Genomic DNA, 24,013 nt, shown 5'->3' on the forward strand with positions numbered 1-24,013 from the left:
AGAATTATGAATAATAAGTAATTTTAGAAATTATTTAGTGAACCTGCCTCATGCAAATGAAAAAACAAAGGCCCATAAAACCTAAGTGACAGTGTCAATCAGCAGATGCCCTTTTGATACTGTCTATGCTTTTTGGATTTTTTTTTTTCAGTTTTTTTTAAAGTGTTTATTGAATTTGTTACAACATTGCTTCTGTTTTTGTTGTTGTTCAGTTGCTAAGTCACGTCTGACTCTTTGCTACCCCATGTACTGCAGCATGCAAGGCTTCCCTGTCCTTCACTATCTTCCTGATTTTGCTCAAACTCATGTCCATTCAATCAGTAATGCCATCCAATCATCTCATCCTCCTGCCCTCAATCCTTCCCAATATCAGGGTCTTTTCCAATGAGTCAGCTCTTCGCATTAGGTGACCAAAGTATTGGAGCTCCAGCTTCAGCACCAGTCCTTACAATGGATATTTAGGGTCAATTTCCTTTAAGATTGACTGGCTTGATCTCCTTGCTGCCCAAGGGACTCTCCAGAGTCTTCTCCGGCACCACAGTTCAGAAGCATTAATTCTTCTGCACTCAGCCTTCTTAATGGTCCAACTCTCACATCCATACATGACTACTGGAAAAACCGTACCTTTTGTTTTACCTTTTGGTGTTTTGCCCTTGAGGTATGCAGAGTCTTAGCTCCCTGATCAGGGATCATGCCCGCACCCCATGCATTGGAAGGCGAAGTCTGAACCACTGGACCCACCATGGTAGTCCCTTCTCCTATTATTTAAAAATTCTTTTCTTATCTACTGATTTATTTGAAATGTGAGCTTAACATTTTTGACTAAGTGGTTGAAGACTTTCTAATCTTTTCTTTAGGCTGAAGAGTGTCAAATCAAAAAAGTCTTTATAGGTCCTACTTCTCAGATACTGACACAAAGGAATAAGAAGATGTATCACCTATTGTGGAGCTTTAGGTTGAGTCTTTAGGTGTATCTGTCTTCTATATTTAAAACAAAAAATTTCATCATGTGGATTTACTCTACATTTTGGAAGATTTCTATTGAGAGATAAAGGCAATGAGTAACCACCGCTTTCACAACAATAGCATATTTGTGGTGGATTTCATACACAATGGAGTTTCTAAGAAATTGCAAGGAATGAGATACTGTATCATTTGACATAAGTTGATAGTAACACTTTTTGTTTCCCTCTACAACTATAGTGGCAGCCCATTGGCAACACATGACACAGTATAAAAAGACAGATCTAGGCACTGTTGCTAATGACAGTGCAATAAAGTCACAAGAGCTCTAAACTGTCAAGAAAGGACACAGGTCTAGAATAGGTTTCATCATTACTTACATGATGACCAATTATCTTTGCTTAGCTTTTGAGCATAGTGTAGAGATTTTTTCTCTAGAAAATTCTTGACAGCAGTGGAGCAGAATGAATAGCATTCTATATTCTTATAGTGGTTATCCCACTAAGTAACTGTGGTGGTTTAATCTGGTTTTCCCACAAATTAACTGTGGTAGTGATCTAGTCTCTTAAGTTGTATCCTACTCTGCAATGCCATGGACTATAGCCCACCAGGCTCCTCTGTCCATGGGATTTCCCAGGCAAAAATACTGGAGTGGGTTGCCATTTCCTTTTGCACGGGATATTCCTGACCCAGGGATTGAACCCAAGTCTCCTGTGTCTCCTGCTTGGCAGGCAGATTCTTTATCACCGAGCCACTTAAACAAAACGAGGTAAACAATGTGACTCTAAAGTCTTTCCACCTTAACATTCAATGATTCCAGGTACCATAAGCCCAGGGTGGCCTCTTTGGTAAGACCCTGCCATCTGACAAACAAGAGTTTGTCAAAAGAGTGCCAAAACACATGGACCATTTTCCATTCTTCCCTTTTAGATGCTTATACAAGAGCAGAAGTTGTTTATGAGTGGACCAGAGAGCCAGCACGCTCAGTGGTTGTAGCAGAAGATGGGTCACGCCTAAACCAGTATGATCTTCTTGGACAAACAGTAGATTCTGGAATTGTTCAGTCTAGTACAGGTAAGTCCTATTTGGGAACTTTAGATAGGGAAGAAGGAGCCAAAAAAACTTTTTGTAGAAACTTGTAAATTCAGTTAAGTCCTTCAATAACAGAAGTAAGGAGAGTGAAAAATTACAGTAAACTGGGGAACAGTTAGGCTGGGAACTAGTATAACCTCTATAGACCTATGATCTTGAATTTGACATCTCATGCCTTTTGATCCCTGGTTTTTGTTTGTTTGTTTGTTTACGAAAGAAAGAAGTGGTTCTGTGTGATCAGGGTAGATACGTGAACTGTATTTAGATATGTGAACTCTGAGAGAAGAATATATGGGTTGAATACTTCTCCAAGTTGCCAGTTAATTGTGGTCACCTCATAGGGTTGTTGGAAGGAATAAATTATATCCATAAAGAGTAAATTATCATACTTTGGGCACATAAAACAACTCTTAATAAATGCTAGCTATTAATATCATCTAGGACCCTTTTATTGTCTTGATTCAATAAATCTTGGTAAATTTATAGCAGCAGTCATTACACATAGGATGCCAAAACACCTTCCCCATCTCACTCCCTCCACACCTAACTTCATTTGTAACTCTAGCCAGGAAACTTCCACAGCTAAAGCCTACCCTGATTACTCTATTTTGGAATTAAATGTGGATGGACCACCGTATTTCTCAGTGTTGTAACTGTTTTACCAATGAAATACTCATAATTAGATCAGATTTTCTATCAAGCAGTAAAATCCAAAATTTTAAACTTTTGAAGTTTCAAGAAATAATATGAGTTTAGTTATTCAGGTATCCCTTTTGTGACTAACTGATATGTGATAACAGGGCCAGATAATTACTGATAAAATTTGTATCCTAAAAATTAGGAAAACTTACTCCCTCAATCCCAATATTTTTAATTATGTTCAATTTCTAAAAGCTTAGCAAGGGTCAACAATTTTACAATTGCCTTTTAATTTTGAAATTCATTCATTAACTTTGATTTGTAATTTCTAAAAAAAAAAAGTTAAATGATAAGTAAGGGCAGAATCACTCTTTATCTCAGAAAAATTTCTCTCTTAAATTTCAAATTTTACATTAGGACCATGGTCATAATCTGATCGTTCTAAATTCAAGTGATAGGTCAATATATCTTACTCTGATTATTGGATAACTGCTGCTTAACAGGACTTATCTTTTGTCCACTTTATAGCATCCTTGGTTACTCTAGAAGTTGAAACATTTATGTTTCTTGTTTTGAAAAATGAGAAGATTGTTCCCCATTGTGCTTTACCTACCTTAGAAATGCACATGGCATAATGGGAATGTGTCAGGCTTTGCAGTGAGAAACATGTGGGCTCGAGTCCTAGTCCTGCCACTCAGAAGCCTGGTGACATTGAGAAGTTCATTTAACTAATTAGAAACTGTTCTCTTCTAAGAATGGGAAGCCTCTAATTTTGTATTAAAGATAATATAAAATGTTAAGCAGAATGTTATACAGTAGATGCTCAAAATGGTATGCTGTCATTGTTGTTATTGTCCTGAAGATATCCCAGAACATGCAAAATACTGAAAATTATTTTTTTCTCACCAAGTTATATTGGAAAAGATACTAAAATGAGCAGTGTTTACTTTTAAACATTGAATGCTGTAATTGACTGGATATTGTGACAGGCACTACAGTCAATGATAGACAAGACACATATCTTGCTTTCATAAAACCTGAAGTCTAAGGGAAGACAAACACATAAACTATAATTATCAAAATGGGTGTTAAGTGCTGTGATTAACATTTTGGGGAGGGCAAGTCCCTGCCTGCCTTCTGTGTCCCTATGATTTACTATAGTAGCTGAAACAGAAGAGGCACCAAGTAAATATTTTTGAACTAATGAATAAAAAATTAGTGAATTCAGCCTGGGAGAATCAAGGAAGGATCGCTTCAGGGGTTGACTTTCATTTTGTTAATATGCATTTGTTGGGAGTCAAATAATCGCTGTTCTAAGCCAAGGCATTCAGAATGCCTTGAACTTCCCCTCAAGAAACTCTCTCCCTACTGTATTAGAATGGAGGTTGGGAGACGTCCAGGAAATGGCATTTCAAGTGCAGGAGCAATAGGACGGAGAAGGCAGTGGCACCCACGCCAGCACTCTCGCCTGGAGAATCCCACGGACGGAGGAGCCCGGTGGGCCGCAGTCCATGGGGTCACGAAGAGTCGGACGTGACTGAGTGACTTCCCTTTCACTTTTCACTTTCATGCATTGGAGAAGGAAATGGCAACCCACTCCAGTGTTCTTGCCTGGAGAATCCCAGGGATGGGGGAGCCTGGTGGGCTGCCGTCTATGGGGTCGCACAGAGTCGGACACGACTGAAGCGACTTAGTAGCAGCAGCAGCAGCAGCAATAGGACAAGTGTATATGAAGGTTGTTGGGAGGAAGGGATGCTTCCACTCTATTCTAGCGCCAATCACCTTAATGCAGCACAGGATCCCTCCTTATGTTCTAGTTCCTATGTCTGCAAAATAAGTGGCTTAGTCCGATGAACTTGGAGACCTTTTCCCTTCTGGTTTTCTAAGCCAACCTACCTACATTCTTGTTACTCAGAAAAGATAAAGAGTCACAAAAGGACACCAGGTGAGAAAGAAGGTTCCAATTCACCACCAACAAGCTGGCTGGACCTCATAAATTAGGTTCCTTAAAAGTCATCATTCTGTGTTGGAGCAGCAAGTTTATCTGTGCAAAATAAGAGCTTGTCCTTGTCATTTCTATAGCGTATGGAGGGAGGGGGAGGAGAATAATGAGCACATTCAAACTCAGTTTGATGTATGTTTTCCACTCCACAATAAAACCCTGAACTACACTTCCTTTGGTTCTGCATTTGCTCCCCAAAAACCCACCTTAAAAGATTTCCATGGGAAGAAACAAAGATCTATTGTAAGGCCTTCAATCCCATATTCACATCTCCTATGAGGCAGCTTATGGCTTTGAGTTTGGTACCATGAAACATGGATGACAGCACACTTGGAGAGGTCTGTATGGGCTCTCATGTCCTTGTAATAGGAGACCAGACAATCACCCACACAGTGGAAGCGGGTTAAACACAAAGTTCCCTGGATATGATCAGCTATGAACTTGAAGCCTAGAGAATGCAAAGATCATGGCAAACCAAATGCACAGATAATCTAGTAGCTTAGTTTCTTCCCACTAGTCCTTTTCATAATTGATTGTATTTAGCAAAATGGACCAACTTGAATGTCCATTAATAAAAGTGTCATTAGGGCAGCAGTCAGTTTTTTACTAAGAGAAAGAGCAGGGAGCCGATACTTGCCATGTTGCACACAGCTATGAATTTTGCATCCTTGACATTATTTCAATTTTTGTCACAGTATCCACTGCTACTGGGCTTCTCAGTGGTAAAGACTCTGTCCAGCCAATGAAGGAGACATGGATTCAATCCCTGAGTTGGGAAGATCTCCTGGAGAAGGAGATGGCAACCCACTCTAGTATTCTTGCCTGGGAAATCCCATAGACAGAGGAGCCTGATGGGTTACAGTCCATGGGGTCACAAAAAGTCAGACACAACAGAGCAACTAAACAACAACAACATGGAGCCTTGAAACATTAAGATAAAAGACATTGAGCATTATTGTCTCCCTGTTTCTGCCAGAAGACTAGGAAGAGTGAGAGATAAGTGCACATACATTGAGAATCATTAAGTAAAGAGCAGCTTTGGCGCCCTTAAAATTCTCTTTGAGGAGAGAAGCAATTCAGGTCACCTTCTAGAAGGTGTTGGCCTGCAACCAGCACACACATGAACACATACTCGCAATACCACCACTGACCTCTTTCATGTCAAATACCTCTAGATGACTTCAGCGCCATCGGAGGGAAAATACGAGGCTCGATCTAACACTTATATTTTTTTCAGTGCAAACATGTTAGAAAGACAGTCCCTTCATTAGCATCTGCCATCAGTTTGTGGAGGGAAATGAGTCGGAGACTCAGTTTGAAGTGCACTTATTCACCTGGCAGAACAAACTTGTTACAAGGACACAGAAGGATGAGTCTAGTCAACTTTCAAATCTGATGCAATTCTCTGTTATCCACTCATTTATTCCTTCAACAATGTGCTCCTTTACCGTGTTTAACATGTGAATGACCTAACGAGAACAGATGAGGGACACATACTTCCTGCTGTCAAGAAGCTCATGGTTAGGACTTCTCTGATGGTCAAGTGGATAAGAATCCACCTGCCAATGCAGGGAACACAGGTTTAATCCCTGGTCCAGGAAGATCCTACATGGCTTGGGGCAGCTAATGCATGCCCACAACTGCTGGGCCTCTGTTCTGCAGCCTGTGCTCCACAGCTAGAGAAGCCAGCTCAAGTAGAGAGGAGCCCCTGCTCTCCACAGCTAAAGAGGCCTGTGCATAGCAACAAAGACCCAGCAGAGCCAAATCAGACAAGTAAATGATTAGGAAAAATTGAAGCTCAGGGTTGAGTGATTTAAGCAGCTAACATTCATTGACTTGGTCTACTCCTCACAACACTCCTAGGGTGTATGTATTATAATTTTTTCCATTTTGAAGATGGTATATAACTGAGGCCCAGAGAGGTTTAATAATTTTTCCAAGGTCACACAGCCAGGGAGTGGCGGAACTGGGATTTGAACTCGGGAAGTCTCACTATAGCATGTATGATCTCAACCATATGAAACACTAGTAACAGGCAGGATAGACAAGTGTGAAAACGCAACAGTATGGCATGTCATGGAGCATAAGAGATGGATTCTGGAGTATATGAGGAGATTTTGGATGCTGGTTTTACAACGAATTAACTGCATGACCTTTGTTCATCTTTTCTCTTGTACTTTGGAGATAATCAGAGGATATACTTCATGGGGTACTGTGAGATTGAAATGAGAAAATGGATGTAAACTGATTAGCAGAGTTTCTGACATGCACAAATCATAATAAATATTAGCTATTACTATTAATAATGATGAAGTTAATATAGGAAGTCTATATGATGACACTTAAGAAGTCATTTCTGCTTGAAATGTCAGGGAAGGTAGTTTGAAACTAGACCCCATGCATGGGCCCCTATCTCATTCTACTACACCATGTTTTGCTTCCTAAGTAATTCTTTAAGGAAAGCCCACATAAAAATTATAATTGTAATTAAAGGGCATGGCAATGTAACTTATAAAGAGAAGCCAAATTGTCAAATTAGTCATTAGGTGTAAGAATAATATCACAATTATAAAATAAGATGTAATAAAAATGCTTTTTCAAAATGCAACAATGATGACTAGAAAGTCATATTTACCTAAGCCAATAGACATACGTGATCAAAGGAAGCATAGGTGAGATTTGCTTAATAAGAATGTCTCTTATTTGTGGATGACTATTTATCCTTAGAACAGATGACTAAGAGAAACTGTAGGACCCTATTTCCTAGAGATAGTCTTCACTGGATGAGTTAAGGATGCCTCGGCAGGATCAAAATGAATGACGAAAGCAACTGTTTTCACTGACCATGGAGCAAATGTGGTGATGGACTTTCATCAAAGGGGCCTCAGGGCCCCTATTTTTGCAGCTTAGCACATGATCTCCAGAGAAATAATATAACTATAAAATGTGAGAACAAATTCACAGAAGGGAAGGTGGAGAGGGAGAAGACGTATACAGTCGTCTGGTCAACCTAATCATATTTCAGGTGAGGAAACAGGTCTAGAGATTTAAGTGGCCTAGAACTATAACCATTGTTTCATTATTGCTATTTAAGTATTCTCTGAAGCAGATATTAAACTATGAGCCCCTCCCTCAATGATATTTTTGATTCCTCATTCCTTTGAAAAAGGTAGCATCTTTGGAAAACACAAACGTTTAGAATACGTGAAAAGCTTTACAAGGAATCAGTGTCCACTACAATTTTGTTAAAGAAATGAATGGTGGATTTCTTCAGCTAGAGAGAGAATATGTTTCTATCTGATTTACCTTTACACTATAAATCTGCCTGTGACTCAGAAGTTTTTAGAATAATTTTCACATCTGTTATTTCATATCATCCTCACAGCATCCCATGAAACAACTAGCACACTAGCATTTTTACTCAACAAGTGAGAAAACTAAACTCAAATAAAGTTAAGCAAGGGATCTACTCTAAGGAACTAACATTTGGGAAAATAAACGTTGGAAGTCAGCTATAAAGAAACCCGCAGTGTTGCTTTATAGAATTATATTCCTGCTTCTTTTCTTCTCTTTCCTTAATTTTATATTGTAATGTGTCAAAAATGTTGTCTCATCTAATTTACAAGCTTCTCTTGGGGTTACATGATGTGCAGGGATATATTATTAAAATTCAAAATTCTTCTTGACTGTCGAATCAGAGGGAAATAATTTGACATGCTTAGTGCATAAATACTTGATGTCTAGAGATACTCTTTCAATCCAATTTAGGTGACTTTTTTGTTGTATTTTTCTTTCATTTTTAAACTATTACAGTGTGATTCTGATTTTGTCACTTTTCCTTTTCTTATTTAAATGTTACTGATGGAAATAATAAGTAACAATCTGCAATAGGGATAGAGAAGAGTTTATTTGAACCAAACTGTGGACTATAGCCTGGGAGACACAGATCCAAGAAATACTTGAATTGTGTTTTTCCAGGCTGCAAAATGGGAGACACTTATAAAGACAAGAACCACAATATTACATAAGTTGTTTTCCAAAATTATAACTGGAGTTGGCAAGAAGTAAGGGTGCTTGTTAAGCTAGTGTTGGTTGGGGTCTGAAATGTTACATGGGGAAAACTTGAGACTATAATGTTGCAGCTGGCCAGTGCTGGTAGATAATTGTTTTGAGAATAGCAAGGTGGTGTCCTTAAGTATGATAGAGTTCAGAAAATTCAGGTTCTCAGTGATATGAGAATGTATGTAAAACCACATCCACAGTAGCCAACCAGATCCATTTTGGTTGTATGAACCTCAGTTATTCCACTTAAATTTTTAAATGTATTATTTTCTTTAATGGTTAAAGTAGATATACAATGTATGCTTGATAGGCCACAAGGCAGGCTGTTCTAGTTAGCATCATGTATAAACCAAATCATGTATAAGCCAGAATGACTTCCCTGTACTTCAATATGTGAAAATTTCTTCCATCAACATGTTATACCCAAACTTTTAAATTTTATTTAATTTAGGAAGGTGATTTCAAAATATTTGAAGTTTTCCTCTACTTTCTCTAGTTTGTTAGAGGGGAAGTGGTTTATAAAATAAATACAAAGTCATACAACAGCTTATCCAAAAAATATTCTTTGCAGAATCTTCCCAAAATGTCACACTGTGAACAACAAAAGATGATAATGGAATATATATAGACACTCATTTTTATGGCATTACATGAGAGATGGATTTTTTTTTCTTTGAGCTGGTGACATTTTTCAGGCTACAATTGAATGAATGATTAGGAATAATAATGCCTACTCCTAGGAGGTAAGGTGTAACCTGACTGTGTCTATCCAAGACTACATTTTACCAGAATCTCAGGAAAAAATGTTTTTTGGTTTGTTTGTTTTTTGCTCTTTTTCTTAAATTTGAATCACTTATTTCTTTAAGATGACCTTGGAGACATTGTCCAAGTTATCTACAGAAAAATAGAAATAAATTAGATAGCATTTTTTTTACCTTTCAAAAAAGAGATGCTCGTAGGTGTTAACTAGAGTGGGTGTTCTTAAATCTCATGCATCCCTTTTCATCATAGGCAAGTGTTGAATATTTAGGATATGTAAAGCCACACTATATGGACTTCCCTGGTGGCTAAGACTCTGTGCTCCCAATGCAGGGGACCTGGGTTTGATCCCTGGTCAGGAAACTAGATCCCACATGCCACAGCTTAGAGTTTACATGACACAACAACTAAGATCTACTTTTCCAATAAATAATTTTTTTTTTAAGCCATGCTGTATGTAAAGAACTGTCTCTCTTCTTAACTATTTTTCAGTTTGGTGGAGGGGTATAAGCACATAAGTAGCTGAAATTAGGAGAAGGCAATGGCACCCCACTCCAGTACTCTTGCCTGGAAAATCCCATGGATGGAGGAGCCTGGTAGGCTGCAGTCCATGGGGTCACTGAGGGTCGGACATGACTGAGAAACTTCACTTTCACTTTTCACTTTCATGCATTGGAGAAGGAAATGGCAACCCACTCCAGTGTTCTTGCCTGGAGAATCCCAGGGACAGGGGAGCCTGGTGGGCTGCCATCTATGGGGTCGCACAGAGTCGGACATGACTGAAGTGACTTAGCAGCTAAAATTAAAATTATACAATATAAGCATAAACAGAAACTGTAAATAAATTTGAAGTTAATATTGATCAGTAAATGGCAGGTGTTATCCTTAATAACAACCATGAAAGCACAAATGAACGCACAGATGACTTCCTACTATAGAGAACATAGGCAGCATTTCTTCTGCCAATACTTCCACCAATTCCAACTGGAGAAATGGGAGGAAAAAATGGAGAAAGGAACTCAGTGTTTTAAAACTCTAATGTAGCATGATCTTCACTAGAGCCCTCATTCTTTATTCTCCCCGCATATACTTATCACTGTCTTATAAACAGAGAAATTGAGGATCAGAGAGTTTAAGGCTACACAACAGGAAAGTGGTATATCTGGGTTTTGAACCCAAATTCATTTGCTTCCAAAGCTAACAAACTCTCTTCTACAGTAACTTTCTTCCTATTCTACTATGGACTGAATCCTCACCCATAGATAAACAAAATATTCAGCTATAGAAGAAGTCAAAATGAGATTTTTTTAGGTCAAAATACGGAGAGATAAAAATGTGTGGTGAGACACAAGATGAAATACTGAAATGCTATCAGAGTTAGGATGTGGAGCGTCTTGAATCCTGGTTAGGGAGTTGCTTGTTTGTAATACTGGAGACATTGATTGTCACATTGATGGGAGAGAGAATTCTAATGGCATCTAGGGGCTAACAGGCAAGGTATGTGACTGAATGTCCTACTTTACACAAGACAGTGCCCACAATATATAGTTATCTCTTCTGAAATGTTTTGAAAAGAGCTGAGGTTGAGAAACACTGATGTAGATAATGGGAATCCATTACGATATTTTAAGATATTTATATATACTTTAAAATGATCATTCTGACCCCCAAATTTAGGGAGAATTGGAGTTAGGACATGACTGGAAACCAACAAGACAGTTCACAGATTACTGTAGATTTACACTGTAAATCTCTAAAGAGATAAGTGTTGACCTTGAGATAAGAGATTGAGAGATACTGCACAGGTGAAATTAAAATTGTGATGATCAATTGATTTATTTCTCTCTCTTTTGGAAGCCTTACTTTAACACACAAGGATTAATTCCAGATTTTTAGACTGAGTGGATAGACAGATGAGTGTGCCATGAATTTAGAAATGGATGCTCAGTGGAAAAGAAGCCCTGCTATATGCTTGTCATTATTTTTTATGAAAAGGTTTAAACAGTATCACTTTTGAACATATTTAGTTTGTGATAGCAATGAAAAATCACTATCTATGAGTTATCTAGTAGATATTTTGAAATGCAGTGATTTTGAAAGCAATGTCACTTAGAGATGTAGATCCCACAGCCATCTGGATCAAAATGACATTAGGAGCAGGGGTGAGAAAGAAAAGTTCTTATTAGAGTTAAGAAAAAGATGGAAATGACAGCTGAAGACAGAACTATACCAGGAGCTTCTGCATTTGCTTTGCAGAAAGATGAAGCCCAGTGCCAGAGAGACAGGAGGGACTTAATACTCTGTGGCTGAAATAACCAGTGAGTTAGCAAAAGAAATGGAAAATGAGAGAGAAAAGGAGAATGTGGCTCTAGAGAGTACTATCAAGATGGCAGGCCCCTTCAGCATTGCTCAGTTTTTAATGCTACAGAGAAGGTGGTAGTGGACTTGAAGACTGAGATGTCCTTTCAGATTGAGACATTCAGTTATGGATACTAAGAGATCATGGGCAGTTTTAATCGAATTATAGGAGCTGAAGCTGAATGGTCATGAGCTGAGACATAAATCATAGGATGAAGAGAGAAAAGTTTTGAGTTGATGTGAAGGAGGGAGATAGAAAGATGTGAATACCAAAGAAATGTTTTCTTAGTAAGAATATACCTAGTTCTCTCCTACTGAGTATATATTCAGAGTGAATAAAATTAAAAACTTCAAAGATTTGTAATTAAGAAACAATAGCATCAATTTAGAAAAAAGCACCTCCTACAATTTGAGTTGTGTGTTCATTTCTTTGGGCCTCTTAATCAAATCAGACTTTGTCATATATAAAGATGATGGAGATGCCTAGCTGGCCCAGTTGTTTCCCAGACTGGTCTGGGAGTTGGGACAAGTTCAAAAGCTCGTGACAAATCTGGATTTTCCTGACCCCCTGTAAAGGATGATTTGTGTATTTAGGTGGGATCTGAAGAATTGCATGTTTCAAAACCTTGCCAGGCGATTCTGGTGAAGATATTCCTTAAAACAAATTTTGAGAATTCTGTCTCACAGTCCTCATTTCAGAGGTCAGACTAAGCTGAATTCACGGTCAGACAGCTAAGGAAAGAAAGGGCTGGAGCTGGAATTCAGGTCCCCCGACTTGAACACCAAAGCTCCTTCATTAGACAACCTGACTGTCCTGCAGTGGACATACCGGAGATCTGGTGTCTTCTGATGCATTGGTGTGTGTCATCAGGATCTAATTCATTGCCTTCAGGGTTACGAGTGCCAATCTGTAAATATATGCTCAGATTTGTCTCTTCAGTGTATCAGTCACCAGGATTATGACATAATATCAATGAGACCTCAGGCACCTCAGTCTCATCCTCAGTGCCTTTTTGGTGTGTTTTATTTTTAAACTAGAGTTGTTTTTTTTTTTTTTAATTAAGATTTATTATAATTTTTTTTATGTGGACCATTGTTAAAATTCTTACTGAATTCATTACAATATTGCTTCTGTTTTACATTTTGGTTTTTTGACCTCCAGGCATGTAGAATCTTAGCTCTCTGACCAGGGATTGAACCCACAAGTCCTGCAGTAGAAGGCTAAGTCTTAACCATTGGACCACCAGGGAAGCCCGGTGTGTTTGGCAAATGTCTTTTTTCTTTTCTGGATAACAGCTTTTCTCTCCAGGAACCAGATGTTATGTGGAAAAAGGCTATGTCTAACCTCCAGGTTCTTGCTACTGACAGAAAAACTGAGAGATTTCTTTTCAAGGTCAAATTGCTCACCTTACTGTCTGTTTTACCCTCTAGGAGAGTATGTTGTTATGACCACTCATTTCCACCTGAAGAGAAAGATTGGATATTTTGTTATTCAAACATACCTGCCGTGCATAATGACAGTTATTCTCTCCCAAGTCTCATTCTGGCTCAACAGAGAGTCTGTGCCAGCAAGGACGGTCTTTGGTAAGCGCCAGTCGAGACACACACGCAAGGGCTACTTGCAAGGGCAATTTGTATCATACCTGTGACATTGCAGATAGAATGAAAAAAAAAATTATACACTAAGTCTGGAGTTAATACAAGAGAAAGGTTCAAGGTATTACCATTTTCATTAGGACATGATTGTAAAAAATTCTTTTTTAAAATAGCAAGCTGTTTTAGTTCATGTTAATTGATGGGATTAATGAACACTTGACTTGCTGTTTTAAAAGAGAAATGTAATGAAGCAGGCATAATGTGCTTCGTAATAGACTAAAATGTACACATAGGAACACTTATACCTAAACCATACATTTAGAATACATAATCAAGTGTCCATGTATCTTTTGAGAATCTAAGAAAAATATCAGCAGAACTACTTCCTTAATATATGAAAGCAGGGATTCTTTATATAGAAATAACTTAGTGATGACCATTATACCAGTACAGGAATATCTCATTTTTACTAATGTGTGCACTTCTGAAGAGTTACAAATATTTTTTTTTCTATGAAAATATTCTAAATGCATTAGATATTTTGAGTTGTCAATCTAATGGAAAATTATTTAAAGGGTAATAACTTTTTACAAATAGGAAAACTCTTGCCTAATTCATTGTTTTAGAAGTGTGTGTTTCATATAAAGAGCTCCTGCCTGTATTATAGGACACTGTTTTAAGTATACTTTTAAGAATAATAAACACAAGATTTAATTAACAAAAACTTGATGATTCATTCACTCATTTAGTCATTGACTTTTTTTTGAAATCTACTATGAGGGCCTACTCTGTTCTAATGTAGCTGTCACCATAACATTACCCACTCCTCTCATGAATTTGGGAGTTTAAAATTTGAAAAGCAATAAAATCTTGCAGAATACTTATTGAGTGTTTTTATATCATGCTCTGTTCTATGATATAACTCTCTATTCTCTTATTTAACACTAGAAAAATTCTCTGTAATATTACCCCTGTGTTTTAGGCAAGAAAGCTAAGGAACAAGATATTAAGTACTGGGTTGGCCAAAATGGTCATAAAGCCTGAATGACCTTTTTGGCCAACCCAATAACTTGCCTGAGGTCAGAAACTATGAGGTGAAGGACTCTGGAATAAGATCCAGCCTCTTAGCTCTAAAGCCTGTGCAAATAATGATGATGAGGTACCACTCCCCACGTACTGCCTATCCCATGACAAGGCTAAGAATGGGGTTGTTGTAGGCAGCATAATTCATTTGGAAACAACAACCACACATTCAATTGGGGAAAGTTACAATTATCAAGGTTCATTCCAAAGTTCATTCAAATATATAATAGGCACATGCTATGTTTATAACCCTTTACTACAAAACAAAAGGCTTCAGATGCTTACAGTCTAAACTGAGGATTTTTCTTGTGCAAAGACCCCTATGGCATCATGGCTTTATCCCAGGAAAAAAAGCAAGACTCTGCTACCAGGGCCCAGAAAAGAATCTGGACAAGTTGCTTCTGGGTTGGAAACCACCAAATCTTTGCTGTGACATCAGCCTAAGAGCCCAGCTAAATCAAGACCCAAAATGATTAGTTAATTTAAAACTCTTTTTTTTCCTTACCACAATTTGTAAATATTAACTAGTGTTTAAGCCACTTATTAGAACTGAAGATTGAACTCTTGTCAGATGCTCACTTATATATAGATATATGTATATATATAACTACTTATATACATATATATATATAAGTAGTTTGAGCCCTTTATTCATTTGAATGTTTTAATTAGAACCAATGAGATATTTTCTTTATGTTTTATGTTTATTTTTATAGAATGAGCCCAGCACTATAGTAAAAATGGTTTTTTTAAAGGCTCACTTTCCGCCCCCTCTGTCCCCAACAAATCCTATTCTTCCTTTTTGGAAATCCTATAAAGCACTTTGGAATGTTTTGTAAGTCAAAAATCTTGCTCTTAATAGTTTCAACAGTCTGCTCGCCTAGCCAACTCATGCCCTTTTGGTGAACATAACTACATATCTGTAAATACAACCGTGGCAAGTATTTCTGTGTATCAAGTTATATATTTCTAACGTTTTAAGCTCAATAAAATCACAAATGCAGTTTTCCAAGACCTTTAGCCTTTTAAAATTTATTTAATACACATGTCTTTATTCTTTTTAGTTTATACTCAGCACATTCCTCTGAGGGTCACAGGTACTTGAAGAAAAAATATCAAAAGGAAAAAGAAAGCAAAAGTTATACCTTGCTCAGTTTATTAAATGGCATCCAGAATGCAACAAAGCTGAAGCCATTTTATGTCTTAAAACATCATCTTCCTGACCTTCCCTGCTCTTTCTTATTTGAAGACAGTGTGGTCATGTGATTTTGATTCCAGATACACCCACGATTTTGGTTCAATCTTATCTTTGAAGTGTTGGTTACTTATAAAATGAGAGTATAATTAAAATAAAACAGTGCCATTTAAAAGATTAGGTGAGAAAAACAAAATAAAATTTATATATTGCCAGCCTCAATACTTGGAACTAAATAGATGCTCAACACATTTTAATTTTTTTCCCTTTCTCTATAGCTCGAATTGTAAGATGACAAAATACACACACACACACACACAGCATGCCTCTCTTTATGCTATTCTTAACTGTTTTTAATTTATGGATACATTTTGTTTAAGAACTTCTATTCCCAAATTACTTTTAGCAGTTGACACATAAACCAAAATTTAAAAAAAAAAAAAAAAAAGGAATTCATTTTAGCAGGGATTTATCCAAAAGGAGTGAAGCTGTCAATAATAAGTTATTAACTTTGCCCTTAGTAAGTATCAGGCTCAATACTTTATTACATTATTTTATTAAATACTCACAATAGTCCTCTGAGTTAGACTTATTCAAATTAAATTACAAGGGAATAATTACAAAAACACTCCAGAAGTTCAGACTTGTGAGACAGTCTTCCCAAGGTCACTCAGCAATTACAGAGCTGGGGCTCGAAACTGGGTTGCTCTGTTCCCCAAATACTGACATTTAATTACTTTGCTCTTTGCTCAAGTTAATATGCAAATTTGGGGGCTTTTTCCCAGCTAATATTCCTTCAACCAGTTGTTGAAGGAATTATGTAATATGGATAATGCCCCAAAATGTCCTGCAACACCTCCAAAGCTCATAGTAAGTCTATTCCCTACAACTCTGACTGTGTATCAAAAATATGACTTGCTGAAAATCTCAGTGTTCTTAATCCTATCACTTCCTAATAGAGCTGCAAAGATAAATTACCTTGAAATTCATGGAAAACTGGGAATATTGGGTGGTTTAAACTGCTTAGAAAAATTAGCTGCCTACCAGCTGCATGACCCTACTGATTCTCTAAAATTAATCAAAAGAGGAATCATAGGTATGAGTTTTAGACAGATGGGATGACAATATCTTCTGTGGCAATAATTGACTTATCTTTAAAATGCTGTCACATGTTATTATATTTATTCCTCTAACCTTATGAATGTGTAAAAAGGAATGTGTTTTCCTTTCTTAGAATTTCAACAATGATATACACCAACCAAGGGAATGAAGTGTAAGTCACCACATTTACAGTTATGGAAACTGAGGTCCTTAGGAGCTAACTCACTTGCTCAAGGCTATACAGTTAATAAATAGTGAGGGACTAGCTACTGGAAGAGGTTAAGATTTTTTCCACACCATGCAGTCTAAGTTATCGGGTTCCTGTGATTTTTTTTTCATACATTTTCAAATGGCTTAAAAGGAGACTTACAGTATTCTAACTCATAGATTGCATCACATATAGTAGGTTAAAAATATTAACTTGTTAAATGGATATTATTGAATGTCATCCTTCAATACAAACTCCTATAATTGGGCTCAGTGGTAAAAGAATCTGCCTGCAGTGCAGGAGATGCAGGAGACATGGGTTCGATCCCTGAGTTGGGAAGATCCCCAGGAAGAGGGCATGGCAACCCACTCCAGCATGCTTGCCTGAAAAGATCTAATAGAGGAGTCTGGTGGGCTGCAATTCACAGGGTCACAAAGAGTCAGACAGGACTGAAGCGACAGCACACAAGCAAACTGAAAGCAACTGACTTGAAAACTGCTTTGAAAAGAGGTGATTTTAATCAGTTGGGATAGATTCATAGATTAGGGAAGGTATATAGCAGCATTAGCAGAAAGAGAAAGACTTTGGACATTTGAATCAAATGAATGCATTCAAAGTTGGTTTTGCCATTTCTGAGCTATGTGACCTCAAGCAAATCACCTGAGACATTTCAGTTATTTCTTCAAAAGAGTAGCTATTACAAGAATCAGGAAAAATAGTATAAAATACAAAGAGTTAATAACATAACAAAACATTATCCTATGATAATATAGTTATCTGTCAATGATCAATTATCAAAAAGTTATTGGTTTTATGGTTTATATATTCAAGGATTGTTCAGTCACTCAATAGTGTCTGACCCTTTGCGACCCCATGGACTACAGCCCGCCAGGCTTCCCTGTCCTTCACTATCTGTAGAATATTAAACAGAGCTGAGGATTCAGTGATTATTTATGGATCCTGGACAGTGACAATCTCTGCTTTCTTTTTCCTAGAGTTGGGGACAGTGAAGGAATATTATTTCCTTTCCTAGCCAAGGCACTGTGTTCAAGATGCCTATTTAAGGGAGCTCACTGTCTTATTAACAGCTTCTCAGTAGCAGAGCAGTTTATCCCTCCAAGAACTGCCCTTCATACTGCCATACCATGAACCACAAACTACATTGGGATTAAATTAAAACTCATCCATCCCAAACCAAACGGGATGAACTTGAAAACATACTCTGTGTTTCATTTTACACAAGTAGGGTGACTTCAGTGATGAAAGTTTGCAGTATGAACCTAAAAATTCACTTTCTTTCTTTGCAGGAGTCACAACTGTGCTCACCATGACAACTTTGAGTATCAGTGCCAGAAATTCCCTCCCTAAGGTGGCTTATGCAACTGCTATGGATTGGTTTATTGCAGTGTGCTATGCCTTTGTATTCTCAGCTCTGATCGAGTTTGCCACAGTAAACTATTTCACCAAGAGAGGTTATGCATGGGATGGGAAAAGTGTGGTTCCAGAAAAGGTAAATGCTTTAATATCTCCTGTGATATTGCACCATTATGTCTTTTTAAACCTGTAAGATATAATGTGTGAGCTTGGGGGAATGGCTAAAGGATGCAGAGAGAGGGAAAAGGAGATTGTTTTTTTTTTTCTTATGTCATAAATGATTAAGTGCTGTGAGAATTTCCTCACTGCTAAGGAAGGAGGTTGTTTCTGTGGATAGGTGTGCAGAGTCAAGGGAAGGAAATAGAGGAGAAACAAAAAAGGTAAACATTTCTATTCAAGTATGGTTTCCTATGGTCCCCATTAATATGAGAACAGTTTTAACAAACTTGATATTGGGAGCAATTATGCCATTATAATTTTTGTGACTTGAAAATCATAGTCTTTTGGGTGTTTTCTGAACCTAGTAACTTTGGTCCTAAATGTTATTACTTTAATGACTCAACTGAATTGAGCTTACAAAATGCATTATCTCTAATTTTCACTAAAGTAAAGGTCAGGAAACATATTTTCTTTTTCTAAAAGAGAGGTTTGCTTTAAGAATCACAGCACAGAATTCACAAAATTTCTTCATTGTAAAAAATTATCAAGCCAAGAATATCACTGTTCTTCTCAGTTAGAACATATTTTGGAGTGACTTTTAAAGCACAGGTGGGGAGGATATTTCTAATTCTGGGGTTTGAAAAATATGTCAAAAGGCAAGAAAGTCTTGGGGTGGTGGAAAGAAAGGCAAAGTCAGAGTTCCAGAGGTTCTAAGACATCTAGAAGCAATCTAGGAGGAATTTCTCTACAGCAAATGAAGAGTACTAGTGTCCCGAATCAGTATAAAAATACAGTTATGTTGTCAAATATACTTGAAAAGTTCTGAATACTGTCACAGTCACAGTATATTAGAGAGTCTGAGAGGGTCTACAGTAAAGAAATTCATTTAATGATGTTTTTCCCACAGCCCCATGAATATACTAGATAAGAGGATCCTTTGTAGAAACATCTACTGCATTTAACAGAATCTATAGTGTTACTGATTCTAAGATGTACCACTAATTTATGTGTACATAAGAAAGAAAATATGCTGCCAAGTAAAAACTCTTTGAGATTTACCATTCAGCCACAGGTGGATCTATTGAATACTCCAGTGATCTCCTACACAATTCAAAGCAAAGGAAGTTCTGTATGGGGTATGCTATACCAACCAGAATGGACCAGATCCAGGTCCTCAAAATTCACCTTGCCTTAACACATCCTCACTTAGTATAAAAAACATATCTGAATTTCCAAACCAAGAATCTTGTCTCAGGATCAGTAGAGAGGAAACAAGACAAAAGAAACTGCACTTACCAGATGGAGAGAGAGGTGAGGGAGTGGAGACAGAGTTTTTGCCCAATACTTTAGCCACTGATGGCCTCCATTTGTCCTAGAACAGAAGGGCAACCCCAAAGGAAAGCACTGAATCTGAAGATGTGTGATCATAAGACACTACAAACTGTGAGACATCACCCCAAGTCATAGCTGTGGACATTTTAAAAATCCACATCTTAGAATTACTGGTACACTCTACGAAAGTTCTTAGAATTAATGATACACAAACATTAGTGATATGCAACTGAAAAATGAAATGCAGACACTGGGGAAAGTTACTTTTCTATCCTAATCCTTTCTTTGCATGCTGCAAGAAGCCAGTGTCTTTCTGATTGTAGCTTGTGAGTTGCAGTTGTTAATGAATTGCTAGATGAACTGAACTTGATCTGGAAAGCATATAATTTGGGTTGAGGTATTGGTGATCTCATTATTGAGTTCAGATTTCTTTCTGACTGTGCACTAGTCTTTAAGTGCTGTCTCAAATAAAATATTTCAATCTCTATCAATCTACAGGTCACATTATTCAGTGTACATATATAGATATAGATACGGTCATATGTACATAGACATCTACATATACATAAATAATACATTTATGCCCATATTTGGCATCTTATTAAGAAAGAAAATATTTTCTATAATGTATTTTTGTCTCTGTAAAAATATTCCACAGGGCTTTGCCAGTTTGATTTGCTTAAAACAGGGAATGTGAACACAATGTAATCCAGATCTCACTCTGACATTCAGAGAGGATACATTTCCTTTTCTGTAACTAGATAAGTGTTTTCAGGAGAGTTAAAGTTTTGATCTCTGACATGGTATAACTTGAAAATAAAAAGAAAATCCCAATAGGGCATCACATTTTCAAGTGAATATACAGTGGCCTTCGTAAGATCCACCCTCATACGGTTAACTGCTAAATTAAATACTAACTTCTTAAAGAATATGCAACTATATCAGACCACATAGCTCTGAACAATGACCTACTTTATTTTTGAGAAGTGTCTATATGTCAGAAACTAAGAAAAGCTGCAGTTATCAGTTACCACACAGATAACATTAGTAAGCAGGTAACGTTGAGCAAAAATCGAATCCAGGATATCCTGACTGAGCCTGCTTTGTCATTTGGGCACTGGAAGCCTGAAGAGAAGGAGCAAAAATTAATCGGCTCATCAATTTTTTCTCATTGCAAAACAAACTGCCCCAAAATTTAGTGACCTAAAACAATAACCAAGCATTTGGGGCTGGCAAAAACCTGAGGTTATTCCTTTTAGTCGAACATGGGCTCACGGACGTAGTTCCGGCATCAGGGGAAGAAAATCTACAATGGCCTTTCTCCCGTGTATGAGGCCTCACGCTGGCCGGATCTCTCACTGAACATAGTCTTTGGTCCCTCAATGTCTAATCCAGGCTTCATGTTTCTGTGGCATGCTTCCAGAGAGTAAAGAGTGAGGTTGCCAAGCTTCCTGACGATAGGGTCTTAAGCTGGCACAGCATCACTCTGCCAGAGTCACACGTCTAGATGTAATAAGTGGGGATATAGACCCCATTTTTTGATTGGAAACCCTGGAAAATATTTGTCTGCATTTTTCCCTAGCCTTATTGAAAGATAATTGACACATAGCATTGTGTAAGTTTAAGGTGTACAATGTAATTAATTAGATATATTATATATCATGAATTGGTTACCACCATAATATTAGCTACCATCTCTAACTGGTCACAAAGTCCTTTTTGTGGTGAAAACATTTAAGATTTAGTCTCAGCAATATTAAAGTATATGATACAGTATTGTTATCTATAGTCATCATGGTTTAGTAGCATTAGGTGCTGTCCAAAATGTCCATAAGACATTTGGTCCGTGGAAACCAACCCCGAATATTCATTGGGAGGACTGATGCTGAAGCTCCAACACTTTGATCACCTGATGTGAAGAGATGACTCATTGGAAAAAGACCCTGATGTTGGAAAAGACTGGAGGCAGGAGGAGAAAGGGGTGACAGAGGATGAGATGGTTGGATGGCATCACTGACTCAATGGACATGAGTTTGAGCCAACTCTAGGAGATAGTGAACAACAGGGAAGCCTGGCATGCTGCAGTTCATGGGGTCACAAAGAGTTGGACACAATTTAGCAATTGAACAACAACAACAAAGGACTTTGATATTTGGTCCTGTCCAAAACCATTTGTCATGGATCCAGTATGCTCATAGACATTTTGGATAGGACCAAATTGCAAGGACCATTGAAGTAAACCAAATGTCTTACAGACCAACTGTCTTATGGACATTTTGGACCAAATGTCCCACCAGGTCACTTGTCAATTTTACAATTAGACCTTTGTGTCTGCGTTTTACATTTATTCCCAAAATGCTGTCATAAATTCCATTTCTTAGATGTTAAATAAAGCACATGTTTGAGTTCTAAAGTAAAGGTCACTTTGCTCAAGAACTTATAAACTTGCTCCCCACAATTTACTAAACAAAATACTTTAACTCTTTCCTTTACAGCCAAAGAAAGTGAAGGACCCTCTTATTAAGAAGAACAACACTTATGCTCCAACAGCAACCAGCTACACCCCTAATCTGGCCAGGGGTGACCCCGGCTTAGCCACCATTGCTAAAAGTGCAACCATAGAACCAAAAGAAGTCAAGCCGGAAACAAAACCACCAGAACCGAAGAAAACCTTTAACAGTGTCAGCAAAATTGACCGACTGTCAAGAATAGCCTTCCCGCTGTTATTTGGAATCTTTAACTTGGTCTATTGGGCAACATACTTAAACAGAGAGCCTCAGCTAAAAGCCCCCACCCCCCATCAATAGGTCCTGTCATTCATATTCTGTTGCTCAGTCCTTTGCACTGGGAATTGCTTTCTGTTCTCAACGTGGTAATTCCCATCTGCTTTATTGCCTCTGTCTTAGAGAATTCGAAGGTTTCCTTATTTCCATAATTCATATAAGAACAACAGACCCCTGTCTGGCCGTCCAGAGCAGAACACAGCATACAGCTGAGACAGGATTCTGAGAGAGGGAGCCAGAGAGCAAAATCATGACAGAAGGAGACAGAAGGGAAGAGAGAGAGAAGGAGGGGGAAGTAGATCCAAAGATAGGAGGAAAAGTAGAAGAAAAATCCAGCTTAACTCCAGGTCATTTGTAGATATATATTTCCAAATATTCTAGAAAAAAAAGATACTGTATATGTCAAAATATTTTTATGTGAAGGTGTTTAAAAGAATATAATGTTTAATGAAGAAACATTTTAAAAAATCTATGTCTTTATTGCACAGATGATGATGTGTTTCTCACATTTCTGTTTTGTATTTTAAACCTATGTATAGCTTTAACAGTTTATTTCCAAAGCTCAAGATCCCCATTCTTTCTCTTTTAAGAAATACCTAGGGCATTATTTTGTTGTTAAATGCTATTTTAAAATTTATGGAAATTGCATAGGCAAAGGTGCAGTGTCTCACAGTAAGAGCACATTTAATCCAATGGAGACAAACGCTTTAAATAGGCTGCTTTACTGTCATCTGAGCTTTTACCAGTAGACTCTATGAAGAATCATTCTAACAGATACATACACTCAATAAAACTAAAAAAAAAAATTAATAATAAATTTAGATAGAACAATTTTAAAAGATTTATTTTCCACCCTCTCTATATCCAGATAACACATGCATCCAGTAATCATTTGATTTTCATTCTGAAGATGTTTTTAGAGGGGCAAAAATATTTTGCAAGCTCTAGAATTGTTGAATGTATTATTTTATATAACGATACATTAAAAGCTTTAGATTGAAATTTATGACTAATAAACAAATATAGAATATATAAATTATATATGTAAATATGCAGCATGAGATTGTACATTTTTTTACTTTTTTAAAAGTTGTGTTCTTAAAATATTGTGTAGGACTCACCGCTCTTAGCTGTTAGAATGTTGTTAAATGCTATGGAAATACTTTTAGAGCCTGCATTTAAGACCAGAACAGTCTGAAGGAATCAGATGGAATTTACAATATGTGGGTATAAAATCTACTTACGTAGGGAAAGCTTGTAATTCAAACTGTTGTCCCATGTACAGTAGTGAATCAGTTGTTATACAC

General features: G+C 37.3%; 1 protein-coding gene across 1 annotated transcript in view; it reads left to right on the top strand.

Moving 5' to 3' along the window:
- Positions 1-22,730, top strand: part of GABRA1 (gamma-aminobutyric acid type A receptor subunit alpha1) — a 54,732-nt gene extending 32,002 nt beyond the window's left edge. Inside the window, exons 6-9 of the mRNA XM_068979898.1 lie at positions 1,894-2,037; positions 13,307-13,459; positions 18,366-18,568; positions 22,419-22,730. Coding sequence (XP_068835999.1) covers positions 1,894-2,037; positions 13,307-13,459; positions 18,366-18,568; positions 22,419-22,730 — 812 coding nt within the window. The remainder of the gene's footprint in view (positions 1-1,893; positions 2,038-13,306; positions 13,460-18,365; positions 18,569-22,418) is intronic.
- Positions 22,731-24,013: the final 1,283 nt, after the last annotated feature.

This window comes from Capricornis sumatraensis, chromosome 9, assembly GCF_032405125.1.
Source record: "Capricornis sumatraensis isolate serow.1 chromosome 9, serow.2, whole genome shotgun sequence".
In the NCBI taxonomy this organism is placed as follows: domain Eukaryota; kingdom Metazoa; phylum Chordata; class Mammalia; order Artiodactyla; family Bovidae; genus Capricornis; species Capricornis sumatraensis.